Source organism: Sus scrofa, chromosome 12 (assembly GCF_000003025.6).
Source record: "Sus scrofa isolate TJ Tabasco breed Duroc chromosome 12, Sscrofa11.1, whole genome shotgun sequence".
Lineage (NCBI taxonomy): Eukaryota > Metazoa > Chordata > Mammalia > Artiodactyla > Suidae > Sus > Sus scrofa.
Window position 1 is genome coordinate 16,090,054 of NC_010454.4, and position 19,469 is coordinate 16,109,522.

Genomic DNA, 19,469 nt, shown 5'->3' on the forward strand with positions numbered 1-19,469 from the left:
CACTGACTCCTCGCCCTTCCTTGAACAGGCTGACTCTTTCCTGCCTCAGGGCCTTTGCACTGCTTCCTCTGCCTGGCACTTCACATTCCAAAAAAAAAGTCACATCTTTAGGAGTTCCTACTGTGCAGATGTGGGTTGGGAATCTGACTGCAGTGGCTCAGGTAGCTGCACAGGCACAGGTTCGATCCTTGGCCCAGCATAGTGGGTTAAAGGATCCAGCATTGCCACAGCTGTGACCCACACCAGATTCAGACTCAGATTCAGTCCCTAGCCTAAAAACTTCCAGATGCTGCTGGTGCAGCCATTAAAAAAAAAAGTCACATCTTTAGAGCCTCCTTGACCCCCCCCGAATCTAAAGTAGTGACCACAGTTACTCTCTAGCAGAGTCTTCTTCGCGGCATTGATAGTTATGTGTTATAACTACCCTGATAGTTATATCTGGGTTATCTGTGAGTCTGGGTCTACTGACTATTTTTTCTCTTGATTATGGGTCAATTTTTCCTGCTGCCTGCAAGTCTAGTAACATTATATATACTGGCCAAGGTGGATAATGTTATAAGGAGTCTGGATTTTTTTTTATTGCATATTGGACTTGTGGATGACATGTTATAGGGAGTCTGGATTTTTTATCTTCTTGACAAGAATGTTGAGTTTTGTTGCGGCAGGCAGTTAAATTACTGGTGGATCCTCCTGATCCTGTAGAGGCTTGGACTGAAGTTTTGCTAGGGTGGGGTTGTTTGGGCTTTTTAGTCTTAAGGTGTGGCCCTTAGCCTTGGGTTTAATCATAAGGTGAGGCCCTTCTAGAGTTTCAAAAGCAAACTTTAGGCAATTGCTAAGCCCCTCTAACTTGGTGGAAACTGAATTCCAAACTCTGTTTCCTCAGCACCAGGAAGCAACTGAAATCTCTTCCTCCCGGCTGCTGCTTGCTGGGTTCCTTAAAGCTTCCCTCTGCCCAAGCACAGTTTACAGCTGCCAAGGATTTGAGGAGAATTTGTAGGAGGACATCTCTTGCCTTTCCAGGATCTGCCTTCCGGATTTTTAGCTTTTCGGGTAGCCCCACACTCTGACCAGTAAAGCTGCCACGTTCCATGTGAGCTCCTGAGATGGGGCAGTGCTCTCTGGAGGAAGCTGCTTAAATGAACCAAGCACCTCATCCCCCCCACCCCCCCGCCGCCCTCTACCACCTCTTTAGGGCCACACCGGAGGCATGTGAAAGTTCCCAGGCGCGAGGGGTCCAATCAGAGCTGCAGCTGCCAGCCTACCCCCCAGCCACAGCAACACCAGATCCAAGCCACATCTGCAGTCTACGCCGCAGCTTGCTCATGACTACTAGCTGAATTCTTAACCTGCTGAGCCACAATAGGAATGCCCTCATCCGTATCTTTTCTGTCGAGGACTGTCTCCTCCTCAGCATCTGCCTGTTTTTGGTTTTTTCTTTCTATGCCGGCCCACGGCTTATGGCGCTCCCATGCCAGGGATCAGATCTGAGCTGCAATTGCGACCTCCACCGCAGCTGTGTCAACACTGGATCCTTAACCCGCTGTGCTGGGCCTGGGGATCGAACCTGTGTCCCAGTGCTCCAGAGATGCTGCTGATCCCATTGCACCATAGCAGGAACTCCGTGCACCTGCCTGGTTTTGACTGCTTTCAAACCACTGTATTTCGTATTTTCTCTTTAGTCTATAAGGACTCTTAGCCACAGAATTAGACTAGTTACAAGCAAAACTGCCATTTCTAGAACCAGAACTCAAGAACTGACATGGTTTTATTTTGTCTCCTCTCTTGTTCATAAGCTTCTGAGCGGACTTTCTGTCCTCACCTCTGTATCCTCAGTACCTCTAACCCTGCCAGACACAGAGCCGTGCTTAATAAAATAGTGAATGAACAAATGCATGGATTTCATGCCTAGATGACAATCACAACCAACCAGTCTAACTTTCTGCTCCTTGTCCCAGCCGCCAAATTCATTTTCCTAAAACAGAACACCTACAGCTCCTGTCACTGATGCACTCAGAACTCCAGAGTGGGAAGGCTGGTGGGGAGTGACCATGGTCTGGTCACTCTACTCTCTGGCAACGCCAGGATGGGGGTCCTCTCTGGGCAAGACACAAGTGACTTCCTCAAGGACCAGTAAGGGCAAGCGCCACAGCTAATCCTTCCTGTCACCCGCCTCCCTGCCCCCAAGCACCTCCTTCCTCTCCAGCCACTTCCAGAAACCATAAACTGGTCCAGGACTGCCCGAGCCTCCTCTAAGGACTGGGTGTTTGATGCTCAGAAACTCCACTCCAGCGAGGACAGTCGGTACTAACAGAAAGTGGCCCTTAGCAGGGGGTGGGGAAAGGGCCTGGGACCGGAAACAGGAGAGAGCAGGGCTTGCTTTGATGGGTGCTCTCAGAGATGGGACTGGACATGCAGCCCCGAACATCACAGGAGCCCACGGCAGCCCAGGGGGACCGTATCTCCCCCTCCTCCCCGACCAGAAAACCCTCGCAGGTGCCAGATCAGTTCCAGCCAGGCTGTGTGGTCGAAACAAATGGCACATGCGGGGTCCCGGAGAGGCCACCTTCCCACCACTCGACCGAGGAGGCAACTGGGGGCCAGAGAGGGGAAGAAACCAAGACAGCCAGCCAGTCTTCATACTGTTCAAGGCCTATTTCCTTCTCCATCACATGAATCACTGCTCCAAGTCCCCTCCTCCCTCTGCCGTCCCAGGTTCAGGGTTCAAATCCACATACCTTCCAGGAGAGCTGCTGTGTGCACGGTATGGCCCAGGCACTGCTGGGAGCACAAGGCAACACACAGCACCGTCCCAGTCAGAGAAGAGTGGGTCTGGACACAGCAGGACACGAGGGCAAGCAAGCCCTCCAAGCCCAGGGGCCTGGGGGGCGGAGGAGCAGCTGTGCCTCGGGAGGCTCTGAAGTCACGGAGGATCCGGAGGGGGCAGAAGGTGAGGAGTGCGGGTCACAGAACTGCCTTGGCGGCAAACAGAAAAGGACAGGAGGAGGAATGTGGGAGCAGCGGGGTGTGAGGCCTGCAGGAGCCGAGGCGAGGCCAAGCCAAGCTGGGGGCCTCGGGCTCTGAAGAGAGCTTTCTCCACCCAGAGTCGGGGGACGGGGCGGGGCCCTCCCTGAAGGGAAGCTGTTTCTCCAGGGGCCAGTGCAGGCGGGGAGGAAGCCCAGACTTGGCCAGGCTGGACATGCTAAGGTCAGAGGGAAGGGAACAAGGCATTTTGAGAACTGACTCTTTAAAAAAAAAAAAGGAGTTCCCGTCATGGTTCATCAAAAACAAATCTGACTAGTATCCATGAGGATGCAGGTTCGATCCCTGGCCTCGCCCTGTGGGTTAAAGATCCGGTGTTGCTGTGAGATGTGGTATAGGCCGGCAGCTGCAGCTCCGATTCAACTCCTAGCCTGGGAACTTCCAGGAGGCCCTAAAAAGCAGAAAAAAAAAAAAACAAAAACTGACTGTGTCCTTCGCACCTGTGCTTTCAGGAAGAAGCAGGGGGAGCTGAAAGCATGGAGGCTTGATGCCACCCATTCTGAGAAGGCCCTTGCCACCCTTATCCAGCCCAGGTGGCAGTGCAGGGAGTGGAAGAGGCCCTCACCAGGACCTTGGTAGGGTCCTCAGCAAGGACAAAGATGACCCCTGGTATTTGACGGCAACCACACCAACACCACGCTGGGCATCAAGTTGTGGCTCACAACGCCCTCGTTTGGGAACTGAATAAATGAATGAGGCCAGGCAGGCAACTGCGCATTGAGCGCCAACTGCATGTCATTCATTCATCTGTTCAACAAACATTTACTGAGAATCTCACAGGTGCCAGGCAGGGTGCCAGGCACCAGGGGTGTAGAAATGAGCCACTCAGACACAACCTGGCCCATGTCACCGCATGGCCTGGTAGGTGCCCTGCACAGAAGATACAGAGAGGATAACGAAATCCTTGACCTCCCTGAGCTGCCCACAGTCTCTGGCCTTTGTTGTGTCTGCCCAGCAAACTTCCCACCCTCTTCCCCTTATTATTTATAAAGACTTTTCCTGCAGCTCTGGCTGTGGGAGTGGGCACCACGTTCACTATTGGCCAATAACCGTGGCCATCCCCCCTGGCCACAACGATTGGCTCTTAACTCAAACGCGGCTGATCAGAATACCCCTCCCCCCAACAATGGATCACATGAAGACTCCTCTCCCGCTGAGATTGCCCAAGGCCACGTTTCCTACCACAAAGAAAAGACCCTTCTGCTGCGGGCAAGAAAGGCGATAATGCGGAAAGAGACACAGAGCTTAGAGATGGAAGGAGGGGAAGCGAGCCCTCGTGGTGCAGACCGTCCAGCCCCAGTCCCTGAGTTCCCGTGGCTCTTCCTCCACAGTCTGTACATCATTCAGGACCATTCACAGCCATGTTCCCTTTTTCTACTGAGTTGGTTTGCACTGGGTTTCTGTCCTTGTAACCAAAGAATTCTGATAAACACACAACCCTAGCTCCTGGAGCCAGAGCCTCTCTCCCCGTCAGGAACACTGGTCCATGCTTCTCACTCCCCTGGAGGTATTGCTCTGGGGTCCCCTCTGACCGTCAGACCAGTGATGAGCTTCTGGGGCCAGTGGTAGCATCTGGGCCACATGAGAGGAGGGGCTTGGAGGCTGGACCCACCCATCCTCCTGATCACCTCTCCGACTGCTCCCCCAGAGGCTTTCTCACTCATGCAGGTGACAAGCACTGTACTAGGTACTACAAGGAAATCAAAGGACGTGCCTTCTGCCCTCACTGTTTACAGTGAAGCTGGAATAGCAGAATGCACAAAGCAACCCACGAAAAAGTTACAAGCAACACATCAAGTATGCAAAACAGGTCTAGTTTATACTGCCCTGCTGGAGGTAAATGGATAGAAATGCATTTTCTAGGTACCTGAAATGTAACAAGAACCTTTCTTGTGTGGGGTCTACACCTCTTTGCTTCTCAGATCCAGGGCATCACCCTGGAAAGTTATTCCTGTGCTCAGAGGCAACTGGGTTTTAAAGCTATCTGCCCTACATTGAGTAACCCCACTTCCCCCTCCAGGTTGACGGTCACGATGGCCCCCCTTTCTTTCCCGCCTGCTGTACCTTCCCGTATGGAAGCGCGGTGCTACAATGAGGCTGAGTGCAGAGGCTCACAACTGCCTCAGGAGCAAACCTCAGCTGTGCCTGCAGCTTCCCAGATTCAGCCCAGCAGCGGCGGCAGCCAGAGGTCTGACCTCGGATAAGACGGCTGCTCCCTGTGACAAGCCAAAGATATCTTGCTGAAAGAAACCGAGGGGAAGTTAATTCTAGCGCAGCGCCTGGCATGCAGCAGACCCTCTGCCAACATCCACGTGTCAAACAAAACCCTGAAAGGTGCAAGCAGAGACAAGGACATGGAGAATGTTCCAAGGTGGGGGAACGGCAGGAGGAAAGACTAGGGACCAGGGACCAGCGGGCAAGCGCAGGGGTGCTGACCAGATTTGGTCCCAGAGGCACGGCAGGGTGGCCGCCAGCCGCTGAGCCTCTCTGTCTCCCCCATTGGCACCCCTCCCCAGGCCATGCAGGGGCCAGAGGTCATCCCAGGGAGAGCCAGGGTCCACCCGCAGGGCCGCCAGCCAAGAGGAGCAGCTGTTTTCAATGAGCCACTTGGCCCCGAGGCCAGGCCTGGAAATGTCCAAGTCAGCAGAAGCTGCCAGCCCCGCCCTGCTGAGGGACCCAGCACCCCACCCTACACCACCCGCTACTAGAGGCAGTGTCCCAGTCTCTGCAAGCACATTGGACCTGGGGGGGAGGGTGGAAGAATCATATGACTTTGAGGCCCAATACCCTGCCAACCGGTGCAACACCCCACCCAAATCCTGGGCTCTTGGGGGCTTCCCTCTCCTGTCCACCCTCCAGGCCTTTCATACTCTCCTCCCTCCTCCCTAGCAGCCCCCCCCCCCCACTCTGGCCAGGCCAAACTGCTTGCCCTCCGTCACTCAGCGCTCACGCAATAAAACCAAACACACATGACTGTGTGCAGGCTCCACTGCTGTTGCATGTGTGCAGGGTCTCTCCATCTCTCCAGCGCCATGAGCCTCCTGTATCATTCATTTCTAGAGATGCTCTTCTCCCCGCTCAAAATGTCTGTGTTGCTCAAGGTGCTATGCTGTGTTCTGTTAAGATGTTAAAACAAACTGGCAGAGGGTGGGTTAAGAGGGGGGCTTGTTACCTAATCAGTGCAAGAAGGGTGTGTGATGGGGGCGGTGGGGGATGGGAATTTGGGTAAATTCAGAAAGGTCACTAGCACCGGCGGCGGGCCAGGCCGTCCCCAGGTCTCCCAGGCAGTGCCAGCTGAGTGGGGCTGACCCTTGGGGCGCTCTGGGACACAAATCCTCACTTGCCCTGACTTTGCCCCCTGGCAATTTAATGGTGCTTGAGCTCACCCCCTGCTGGCTTTTGTCTTAGACTAAAACATCGCCATCTTTCCTTCAGCCAGTTCTTTCCCAGGCCTGTCTTGGAGGATGGCGGGGTGCAGCGTGCGAGCCCAGTCTCGCCTCTAAGCTCTGGGGGAGCCGGCACCCCCTGCTCCGGGGCAGCTCCCTCCGCCTCGCTCCCCTGCCCTGGCCCCAGTCTCTTCCTCACCCGAGCATCCCAGGGGCGGGCGCACCTAGACCCCATCCTCCCTCACGCCCGCCTCCAGGACCTAAGGTGCTGGAACTTCGGATTCGGAGTTCCGGCGCCCGTCTCCCCCACCGCCCCGGCCCCCGGCCGCGCAGGGCACCCCCATCTCGGCCCCGCGCCCCCTCCGCGATGCGCCGCCCCCCATGGCCGGTGCCCCTGGCGTTGGAGCACGGAGCCCCCTCCCACCCCGCGCCCCGAGGTCCGCCCAGCTCCCCGCCCAGCTCTGCGGCCCCCGGCGCCGTCTGCTAGACCGCAGCCAAAATAAACAGCCCAAAGCCACTTCCTTTCCCGGGGGGGCCACTTTCACAACAACGGTCGGCTCCGGTCGCGGCAGGAAGTGGCTTTCTGGCCAGCACAATCCAACCTCACTGACCAGGCGGCGGAGGGCAGGAGCCAGGACGCGGGGCTGCAGCCGGGCCCAGCTCCGCGCTGGCGCCTGGAAGGGGGCGGTGGGCGGGGCGGAGCCCCTCCAGGCGCAGAAATCACCTGCCGGTCCCCGTGATCGCGTCCCTGGCAGCGGCGCCCACCTGCTCACTGATGCCGGGCCCCGCGGCCTCTGCAGGGCCACACCTGTGTTACTGATCGGCGGGTGCCCCGTGCTGATTATTGCACAAAATCACGGACAGGTGAGCCCTAGCCGCAGCACCGGCTTCCACGCTCCATACCTGGTGGATCGAGGATGAATAAATGAACGGGTGAGAGACTTTGTTAGGAGACACCCAGGCAAACTGAGAGAAAGCAATTTTTTTTTAAATTTAGTTTTATACGGAATGATTGCCCAATGGTGACCTGCTGCACAACACAGGGAACTCTACCCAATCGTCTGTGAAGGTCTATATGGGAAAAGAATCTGGAAAGAAGAAAAAAAAAAAAAAAAAGGATGTGTGTACATGTGATTTCTGTACAGCAGAAATCAGCACAACAGTAAATCAACTAGACTTCAATAAAACTTTACAAAATGAACAAAAATAAGATGAGATTTAGTTTTGACAAAGTGGCTGCAGAGGTGTGGGGAGATGGGGGCAGTAACTTCAAGCTAAAATATATGAAACTCCCTGCTCACTGCAAAGTCAACAGAAAGGGAGAAAGAATCTCCTTCCAGCCTTTCTGTATCTTCCACTGTGACTTTTCTTTTTGAAAGTAGATACTTACAAAAAAGAAATGTGTGGCAAGTTAAATGGAGATATAATGATCTGTTCATGAGAAATTAAGGTTTCAGATGTAAACATTCGACTCACAAGAAAACATTCGTGAACAATTTCTAGCTAACAGTCTTTCAAATACAGAAAGAAAGGAAGGACCCCCCTCCCCCTGCACACAACACAGTAAGCTCCTCATTGGGCAGGTGCCCCTTGAGGGTCCAGGTTCTGTCCTTGGCTTCTCCATGTCCAGGCGCTTGCCTGGCATAGCTGGACTAAGGTAAATGTGAAATGATAGAATGACTGTGACATGGAAGGTCTAAGAAGTCACCTTAATCTTTTAGAAAGTGGAAGCTGGGTATTCCCTGGTGCCCTAGCGGTGAAGGACACAGGGTTGTCACTGCTGTGGCTCTCAGGTTTCATCCCTGGCCCCAGAACTTCTGCATGTTGTGGGCATGGCCAGGGGAGGAAAAAAAAAAAAAAAAGTGGAAACTGAACCACAGAAAGGTAAAGGAGTCATGACCTTTCCATTAGAACTTAAGTCCTGAATAGCAGAATGCCAGTATGTGCTTATGTAAGTTGACCATATAATTTATTGTCTCATATTGAGGATGAGAAGGGGAGTTAATAATAATTACCCCCACTACAATAAGCTTGACCCCAGCAAGTTGGGACATACGGTCAACCTGCACTGATACAAGTTCATGTCTACCATGGGCTTGCTAATAAGTACCAGGCACTGGGTTCCCAGGCTTTCTTGTTAATCCTCAGAACAACCCTCAGAAGTAGGTAAAATTCCTATCTCCATTTGACAGATAAGGAAACTGAGGTATTAAATAACCAAGAGATCAATCATCTTGATAACACGATTAATAAGGGGCAGAGCAGGAAGGGGAGGCCAGGAAGACCGTCAGTTCCAGAGCTCAACTCCAAACAACTACTCCAGGTGCTGAGAACCCATAGGCAAGATGCATTTGGCTCTCACAGGATAGGAAAGAAAAGTGAGCCAACGTTTAAAACTAGAGATTTCACATAAAAATCTGAACTTCCCAGCTTTTCTCAGAAACATTGAGAAGCCTGACAATACTGAGCCAGGGAGCCAATCACAGTTTCTGGGTGGAGCTGCCCACCTGGGAGGGGGGACTCACCAGTTTGCCACAGTCCCCACCCACCCCTTTTGCACCCCCTGCCACAATAGTGAGGTGGAATGAGTGATCATGTATTATGCTCACACCATTGTTTTTATCAGAGTAAAAAATCTATTCTTTGTTATCCTGGTCTCTACTAAGAATGACCAGAGGACTGTGTCTATTTCAAAACTGGGAAGAAAAAAAAAAAAAAAAGTATGTGGGGGGGAGGGTCCCTCTAAATTAGGTTCCACTGCCTCACAACCACAATGTCCCTGTGACATGCTACATTCCTTTCACGAGACGTGTCTGAAACACAGCACAATATGGTTCTGAGAAATCGTGACACGTTTCATTGCAAGCTTTTGCTCTACTCGGCAGTTCCGTGACCTTCTGACGTGGCAGCATTCAAGGAGGCCTTGCTTGGTCCTCAAAGCAAGGCATGGGCTCTTTAAAGTTGTGATGAGAAAAACATCCCTTTTGAGTTGGTGCCTCGACATTTTACAGCCTAACAAGCCTGCTGACACCCAGAGTCTGGACATTTAGATAAGGGCCTGAGCCTAGGATTCCCACCCCAACTTCCTGCTTTGCTTTTTCTGGGCTACCTATTAAAATAACCAGAGTTGGGCCCTTGAAAAATTAATGACCTTCTAAGTGCTAGGTACCTGCTACCCTACTCCCTCCCTCTTGCTCACCAATGACCTGGGAAAGAGGGCTGCCCTTTCCTGGGCCCTGTGTGCCGCCAACCCCTCATCCTGTCTCTGGGATCCACCAACCCCCTCCCCCTGCCTCTGGGATCCACCAACCCTCTCACCCTGTGTCTGGGATCTATAAGTAACAAATCCTTATTTGTATGCCTCTATGTTGGTTTACTGAATTGTGCCTTCAATCAAAACAACCCCAGGGGTTTTACTTCCCCAAAGTGGGAGCTAGGATGCTGAGGGAGCCACCTGCCCACCCAGAATCCCTGTGGGTGCCTTGTGCCTCCTCTAATCTGCATGTTCTCCCTACTCAGCTTTTTGGCCACCCCACAGCACTTGGAGTTCCCTGGGCCAGATGTCAGATCTGAGCTACAGCTACATAGCGGGATTCTTTAACCCACTGTCCTGGGCTGGGGATTGAACCTGCATCCTGGTGCTGCAGACACCTCAGATCCCCTTGTGCCATAGCAGGAAATCCCTAATCTGCATATCCAAACACATCAGCTCTGGCTTCTCAGTGCAAAAGTTAAATGAGGTTAGAATCTCTGACTTGGGAACCGTCAGGATCTCCCTAAAACTATACACCAAAGGTTAAACACTCGCTGACTTCTGTGAGGACAGACCCACACCTTCTCCAAGACACCTTGGCGGGGGGCGGGGGGGGGGCTTAGCAGACTCTGGAATCTGGACCCAGCCAGGTTCAAATCCCTTCTTGGGCCCTGGGGCTGGAGCCTCACTTCCGCAAACCTCGCTTTGGGGAAGACACCAACATGACCCATCTCACGGGTTTCTGGGAAGATGAGGCAAGAAAATGCTTAAAGATGCTCTGTACCTGGTAAGCGCTCAGCGACGGAAGGCAGTTATTGTTTCTGACATTTAAGAGCCTCTGCCCCAATGAGGGCCGCGAGCTCGAGAATCTGTTTGTTTCACAGCAGAGAGCCTGGGAACCAGGCTTAGCAGATCTTGCAGTGTGGATAAGAGGAAATGATAAGAGTAAATAAAGCCAAGGACTCAGTGTTTAAGCTGCTCTTCAGAAGAATTAGAAGAAAAATAAATCCACAGTCCAGATGCAGAGCCCTCCCCCAATTCCCATGGGTGGGTCCCTGGCAACTATCATTTGTTTCCAGCCTCGGGCCTCAGGGCTTCTGGCGCCTCCTCAGGTGCGCCTGGAAGGGAGGGAGCCGCAAGGGGAGGCTGAAGACAGTGTGTCGGGGAGAAGTGGGGGGATTTCTGGGGAGGTCAGGGCGGCGTGGGGTGTGCTGCTCTCCCCGCCACATTCTGGCTCTACAGAAATCAACTCCAAGGGCTGTCGTAAAGGGAAAAATGAGGTCACAAGACACGCAGCTGGATGGGGGAGTGTGGAAGGAGGTGGCGGAGGGCCCACGCCACTTGGCGTGGCATCGCCGGGACAGGAGGAGGGGGACAGAGTCTGTGTGGGGCCCAGCTGGGACTCAGGCAGTCACATGGCGGTGGGGCCCCACGACTGGGAGGAGGAAAGGGCTGGGGCAAAGCAGGCAAGAATCCTGCCTAGAAGTTTGGGTTCTGATTCTGCCATTACAATGTAAATGACTTAAGGGACTCTTTTCTTTTTCTTCTCTCTCTTTTTTTTTTTTTTTTTTTTGCCACCAAAAAAAAAAACACCTGCAGCACGCGGAAATTCCCAGGCCATGGATCAAACTTGCACCACAGCAGTGACCTGAGCTGCTGCAGTGAGAATGCCAGATCTTTAACTTGCTGAGCCACACAGAAACTCCAGAGGCCTCTGTTTTGTAAACTCAACTCAAAAATAGCCTCCCTGCCTCTCCACAGGCTCCTGGGGCGGAGGGTGGTGGGAGGTGGCAGGGGTGGTGCAGTGTCTAAGGGAGAGGTCTACCAGGACACTGACATGGCCCTTTGAGGGTCTCTTTCCCAATAAACGGTTCCTTCAGAGCAGGAGCTGTCTTATCCATGCATCTTCCAAGTTTGGGGCTTGCAACAGGTGCTCAATACATGTGTGTTGAACTGAGCTGGACCAGGGGAGATGGAAAGGCAAGCTGCCCCGGGTCCCATAAACAGGGGTTTAACATCCTCTGAATCACATCTTTCTTTAAACACAGGTAACAGAGTTCCCGATGTGGCGCAGTGGGTTAAGAATCCGACTAGTATCTATGAAAACTCGGGTTCAATCCCTGGTCTTGCTCCATGTGTCAGGGATCTGGCATTGCTGTGAGGTGTGGTATAGGTCGCAGCTCGGATCTGTCGTTGCTGTGGCTGTGGCCTAGGCCAGCAGCTGTAGCTCCAATTGGACCTCCAGCCTGGGAACCTCCATATGCCATGGGTGCAAAAAAGCAAAAACAAACAAACAAAAAACTCCCCTCAAAAACCAAGATGGAGGCACAGGTTCAATCCCCGGCCCAGCACAGTGGGTTAAAAGATCCGGCGGTGCCACAGCTGTGGCATAAACTGCAGTCATGATTGGGATTCAATCCCCTGGCCTGGGAACTACTATATACCACAGGTGTGGCCATGAAAAATAATAATCATCAAATAAATAAATAAATGAAAGCAGATCGAGTATGGACAATGAATAGAATACGGGAAACACGAAATTATTTGTTGCGCCAGGAGGTTCGGATTATGCATAACTTTCTATTATTATAATGTTTCCAGAGCAATTTAAGACTGAGGGAAGGAAGACACAGGGGGAATCTTAAGATGTTGAAGGAACCAAACCTCCCCTCCTTTCACAGAACTCAGCTCCTTGCTCAGTGTTGTTTTTTTATTTTTCTTTTCTTTTTTTGGCGTTTTAGCATATGGAAGTTCCCAAGCTAGGGGGTGAGTCGAAGCTATAGCTGCTGGCCTACATCACAGCTCACAGCAACGCTGGATCCTTAACCCACTGGGCAAAGCCAGAGATCGAACCTGCATACACATGGATAGTCGTCAGTTCGTTACAGCTGAGCCACAACGGGAACTCCCCCATGCTCAGTGTTTGGTGAGTTTGATTTTCTTTTCCCTGGAAGCTACCAAGGGTCATATACACAAGACCCCATCATCCCCCCCCACTGTGACGTTACCCAGGCCTCTGATGACACAACAAAGGAATGTCTGCGAGGGCCCCCCAAACTCCTCTCTTTCCCCACCCTTTTACTCCCCTGTCCCGATTTCTTCTGTATATTTTAGGACCCTATTTTTTTTTTATTTTTTTATTTTTTATTTTATTTTATTTTTTTTTTTTGTCTTTTTGCTATTTCTTGGGCCACTCCCTCGGCATATGGAGGTTCCCAGGCTAGGGGTCTAATCGGAGCTGTAGCCACCGGCCTATACCAGAGCCACAGCAACGCGGGATCCGAGCCTCGTCTGCAACCTACACCACAGCTCACGACAACGCCGGATCATTAACCCACTGAGCAAGGGCAGGGACCGAACCCGCAACCTCATGGTTCCTAGTCGGATTCGTTAACCACTGCGCCACGACGGGAACTCCGGACCCTATTTTTTTTTTAAAGTAGTGCTCCCACAACCATCACAGATCCTCCATCTCTGATATTAACTTCAAAATCAATGGCATGGTTAAGAGAGCGCAGGCTCTGGATTCAAGGCTGGGTGGGAATTTCTGCTCTTAAACTAGTCATCTGACCTCTTCATCCTTCAATGTCCTCAACTGTTCGGTGGAGAAAAAACTCTTGTTTACTGCACAGAACAATTTCCGGGCACCTAGCCTATGCCAGGAGCCGAGCTGGGGCTGCCCACCAGGTGGCTGGCAGGACTGGCTGAGACGACAGTGGAAGACTCACCACACGAGTGAGCTCATGGTAGCAGCAGCCTGGAAGGCAGCGCTCCTGGAGGAGAATTGGGCACCATATGTCAGAAGCCTACAAAAACACGAGCCTTTGACCCAGAGTTCACTTCTGAGAAATTTAACTTAAGGAAATAATTAAGAATCTATGCAGAAGTTCCTGTCGTGGTGCAGCAGAAACAAATCCGACTAGGAACCATGAGGTTTTGATCACTGGCCTCACTCAGTGGGTTAAGGATCCGGCATTGCCGTGAGCCGTGGTGTGGGTCGCAGATATGGCTCAGATCTGGCATTACTGTGGCTGTGGTGTAGGGTGGCAGCTGTAGCTCCGATTAGACCCCTAGCCTAGGAATCTCCATATGCTGCAGATGCGGCCCTAAAAAGACAAAGAAAAAAGAATCTATGCAAAGATTTCACTTCACAGAATTATTTATAATGGCAACGACTGGGGGAAAATTAATGAATTAATGCCCAACAATATGGTGCTGATGGAGTCAAGTGAAATAGACACATGATGAGATACTATGCAGGCAACAGTCATCAATTTATAAAAGAGTATTTATTTATCCATTCATATATTTTCGCATTTTAGGGCCACACCCACAGCATATGGAAGTTCCCAGACTAGGGTCAGAGGTTGAGCATAGCTACAGCTGCCAGCCTATGACACCACAGCCACAGCAACGTGGGATCCGAGCCACGTCTGCCATGACCTACACCACAGTTCACGGCAATGTTGGCAGTGCCAGCTCCTTGACCCACCCAGGGATTGAACCTGAGTCCTCATGGATACTAGTTGGATTTGTTTCTGCTGTGTCACAATGGGAACTCCCATAAAAGAGTATTTAGATGTGAATAGAAGTTCATATTGCAACTGATTTTAAAAACTGGAACGTATAATATGTCCTTATTTCTTTTTTCTCTTTTTCTTTGGCTGCACCCACGGCACATAGAAGTTCCAGGGCCAGGGATCAAACCTGAGCCACCAGTTGCAGCCTATGCCACCGCTGGGGCAACGCCAGATCCTTAACTTGCTGTGCCTCAGGGAACTTCCAAAATGTTCTTGCTGCAATTTTCTTTAAATCGAGTCTGAAAAGAATTTTTTGCATTCTTATTATTGAACTTGGGTGTCCAAATCGCCAGGGGTGCTTGTTCACAGTACAAGTGCCCAGGCCCTAGAGTGGACCTACTGAATTAGAACCTCAGGATGAAGGAATATCTGGATTGTAAACAAGACTCCCAGGCGCTTCTGAGGCTCACCAGAGTTTCAGGATCACTGTATAATGCCTAAGTGTTAACAGGCGTTATCACTGACTTATGGGATAGCTGGTGGTTTTTATTTGCTTCTCTTCTTATTTTCTACAATTTACATTTGGAAATTAAAAAGAGGCATGACCTGAATGTTCAACAAGGGACAAGTTATGGAACATCTGTACAACGGAATCATACGCAGCCAGTGGAAGCACTGGGTGGAAATACACTAATGACATATTGGCACATGATAGAAGACTACATCTATCTCTACACAGTTTCATACAGAGAGAGGGGAGGGGAAGGAGAGAAGAGACATTTGGAAGGATGTTCTCTAAAATGTTAACAGTCACTGTTTCTTAGAGGCGAAATTTTAGGTAATGTTTCTTTTTTTGTAACTTTTTTCTACTTTTAAATTTTGTCCTACGAATAGATATCTTTTTTTTTTTTTTTTTTTTTTTTTGGTCTTTTTGCTATTTCTTGGGCCACTCCCTCGGCATATGGAGGTTCCCAGGCTAGGGGTCCAATCAGAGCCATAGCCACCGGCCTACGCCAGAGCCACAGCAACGCGGGATCCGAGCCGCGTCTGCAACCTACACCACAGCTCACGGCAACACCACATCCTTAACCCACTGAGCAAGGCCAGGGACCGAACTCGCAACCTCATGGTTCCTAGTCGGATTCGTTAACCACTGTGCCACGATGGGAACTCCTGAATAGATATCTTTTATTAGTAGTATAACCTTAGGGCTGCACCTGCGGCATATGGAAGTTCCCAGGCTATGGGTCGAATCAGAGCCACAGCTACCGGCCTATGCCACAGCCACAGCAACGGGCGTGTCCTACACTGCAGCTCATGGCAATGCTGCATCCTTAAATCCACTGAGAGGGGGCAGTGATTGAACCCAATCCTTGTGGATACTAGTTGGGTTCATCATTGCTGAGCCATAACAGGAACTCAAGGTATCATTTTTTTTTTTAACAATCACAGAAATTTTTCTTATCCTGAAAAGAAAAATGTAACACTGTCTTTTCTCAGCCTTATTCAAGTTCACTAACTGAAGCTCCCCAAAAGTTCAGATGTTCTGCTGAGGGCCTGGGACAGGGGAAGGTTAGTGAAACAGAAAAGGGGGAACACTAGCAAGGAAGGAGAGAAGGCAGTCTGACCCCAAAGGCCTTTGTAAACCTCAGTAAAAAAGCTAAGTGTGTATGGGGGGGGGGACCAAAAAGATACTTCTCAAATAAAAATTTTATTTTTTGTCTTTTTTCCTTTTCTACGGCCGCTCCCGAGGCATATGGAGGTTCTCAGGCTAGGGGTCGAATCGGAGCTGTAGCCACTGGCCTATGCCAGAGTCACAGCAACATGGGATCCAAGCCAAGTCTGCGACCTACACCACAGCTCACGGCAACGCTGGATCCTTAACCCACTGAGAGAGGTCAGGGATCAAACCGCAAGCTCATGGTTCCTAGTCGGATTCATTAACCACTGAGCCACGACCGGAACTCCTCGAATAAAAAGTTTAAATGAACAACAAACAGAGGAAAGGTATTTGTAACAAATATGGCAAGAAGCTTATATAAACCAATGAGAACAATATAGAGACCCCAGTAATTTTAAGCTCCGAAAACCTGAAGAGATAAGATGATTAAGGATACGCATGAACAAAGAAAAGAAATATCCACCACTAACAAGGCGATGGAAAAAATGTTTCCCAGCATTTGACGTACTACTAATGCTCCTATTTGCTGGATCTGATCCTTGATTACATGGGTGTGTCCAGTTTGTGAAAATTCATTGAGCTGAACATTTATGCTATGTTCATGTTTCTGTATTTATATTAGAGCCTGTGGATAAAAACAAAATAGAGACTGGGTGGGAGGAACAGGCAGAGACAGAGGAGGAGCACATAGGAAGATTTAAGTATTGTAATGTCCTCTGTCTTGGGTTAGGTGGTGGATTCACAAATATTCATTATATTATAACGCATACAGATTAGTTTACAAAATAAAAGAAGATCGCGCAGGGAACCAAACAGACCTGGACTGTAGCCCCTGCCCTGCCACTCACTAGATACATAATCCTGGCTTGCAAACTCTCTGGCTCAACTTCCTTATCTGTGAAATGGAAGAATGTGAGGATTAAAAATACAGTGCATGTGCAATTGCCCAATACTGACCCTGGTGAGCTATGTGCTCAGTATTAGCGTGGTTTTCATTTCTCTCATTTGGTACACAATGTTATATAGAAGCATCATAAAGTTTTCAAAAAGGAGGAAGTCTTCCAAAAGTCTATGCCCGGGTACCTTTCTGATCTGCACACTAATCTCATCCATATATACTGCCATTTAGTGCTTAGAGAATTTTGTGGCCTGGTGCTCTCTAAATGCAAACTTGTTTGCCTTTGCTCCCGTTGCCCCTTCTGTAAAGACTCGGCTGATGAGTACAAGATCAAAAGGTTCCCGTTTGGTGGGGTCGGGGTGGCGGGCCTATTTCTCAGAAGAGCTACACCCGAATCCGAATCCTCAGAGAAAACCCCACCCTGAAGCTGACCCTGGTACACCAGGCCTCCTTGGCTGCAAGGAGAGGAAGCCCAACTAAAACTCATCCTTAAAAAAAAAAAAAAAGAGAGAGAGAGAGAGAGAGAGAGAGAGAGAGAGAGGAGGGGAGTTCTCTTCTGGCCCAGCAGGTTAAAGATCCCGCATTGCTACTGCTGCGGCTTTGGTTGCTGCTCTGGCACAGGCTGATCCCTGGCCTGGGAACTTCCACATGCTCTGGCGCATCAACAACAACAACATCAAGAGGGGCAGGCATGAAGTGGCTCGGGAGAACTGCAACCAATGTCTCAGCAGATTGGGGACCCGGTCCCTGAGGCTGCGACCCCAACACCCATTACCTCAGCTCACCTTCCGCAGTTGGGACGTCCCCTCCGCGCAGACCAGACCCTGCCCAGCTGCCTTCACGCCCCGCAACGCTCCCCCAAGCCCACAAGTCTCTGATTGGCCACCTGGAGTCACGTGCTGCCGACTTGAACCAGTTAGGTGAAGGGAATAGGGGAAAGATAGATACGACTAGAATCACGTGGTTGGACAAGGAGAACGTTGGCCACTTCCAGCCCATTGCTCCAAGTAGAGACTTGTTTAAAAAATGTTAAAAAAAAAAAGGCTTTATAGGGAGTTCCCCGTTGTGGCTCAGTGGTTAATGACTCCGACTAGGAACCATGAGGTTGTGGGTTTGATCCCTGGCCTTGCTCAGTGGGTTAAGGATCCGGTGTTGCCGTGAGCTGTGGTGGGCGCAGGTCGCAGATGCGGCTCGGATCCCGTGTTGCAGTGGCTGTGGCATAGGCCGGGGCTACAGCTCCAATTAGACCCCTAGCCTGGCAACTTCCATATGCCGTGGGTACGGCCCTAGAAAAGCCAAAAAAAATAAATAAAAGGCTTTATGATCAGCCCTGTTAAATAATCTATAACATAAAATAGCAGGATATGACATAGGTAACTTCCGTTAAATTTTGGTGTGATCTTTACCAATTTTATCTTGTCTATATACCTAAAATAAAAGTTGCGTTTACTTATATGCTACATATTTTAGAAAAAGGATTTTTGTGTCTTCTAGTTTTGTAAAAACCACTTCAGTGGCTGTATGCTCCTCTGTGACGGGATGTACCCCATTTCACTTACTCTTTTTCTAACTATTACTGGCCCTCAATTTGTAAGCAGATTTTTCTTAATTATACATAATGTTATATGGAACAGATTGTTACATCAGCCTTTGTTAGCACTTTGCAAAGGGTATCTTGCTTTTTTAAAAATTGCTAATGATTTAAAACATTTTCCAAAGACATATTAAGACATTGGTATTCCTTCTTTGTAAACTCTGTTCCCAGCCTTTGTTGTCTCAGCTATTTTGATCTTAGATGCCTTAAAATTACTGGAGGTTCCTGTGTTTTTCTCATTGGCTTATATGAGCTTCCTGCCATAGACTTTCCAAATAGCTCCTCCCCGTTTGTTCTAAATTTTATTTGGTACCCCCTCTGTTTACACCTTCTCCCACTAAGGGTAACTGCTCTCTTGACTCCAAACAGCAAAGGTGTCATGTCTCTTTTGTTTTTTTATAGATAGGATCATGTGCCTTGCATCTGGTTCAGTGTGTTTGTGGGCTTCATCCACAATGTCCAATGTGGCTATAGGTTGTTCACTACTCAACTGTGTGGAGCCACCACAATTTATCCATATTCTATGGGAGATGGGCATTTGAGTTGTTTTCAGTTCAGGGCTATTATGAACAGTGCTGCTCTGGGCAACTCTGCCTTTTTAAGGAAGATTGTCTGCTAAATACAAAGGAGAAAAGGTACTTTTTTCAGTGGAGAGATCTGGTAGACACCACCTGAACCAAGTGATCAAAGTTTGCATCACCAATAAGGGAAAAAGTTGACTTAACCTGATACTGTGGGAAGGACACAGAAGCCCCCCTGTGGGGGGCTTTCCAAAAATGTTTAACATGAATCCAATGATTAAATGATCAGACAAATTCAGACTGCAGACATTCTACCAAATAACGGGCCTGGATTCGTCAAAACTTCGATGCCATGAAAGACCAAAAGACCAACTATTCTAGGTTTTTCTGGGGGGTGGGGCATGCCTGTGGCAGGTGGAAGTTCCTGGGCCAGGGATCAAACCTGCAACATAGTAGCAACCCAAGCTGCAGCAGTGACAACGTCGGATCCTTAACCCACTGCACCATAGGAGAACTCCCAACTCTTCTAGATTAAAAGAGACCAAAGAGACTTGACATCACATTGGGTCCTGGATTT

The 19,469-nt window shown here is 50.0% G+C and overlaps 1 protein-coding gene across 1 annotated transcript in view; it reads right to left on the reverse strand.

Moving 5' to 3' along the window:
* The window catches only part of MRC2 (mannose receptor C type 2), a 59,813-nt gene that overhangs the window by 30,295 nt on the left and 10,049 nt on the right, over positions 1-19,469 (reverse strand). The window contains 1 exon segment of the mRNA XM_021068141.1: positions 17,193-17,227. Coding sequence (XP_020923800.1) covers positions 17,193-17,227 — 35 coding nt within the window.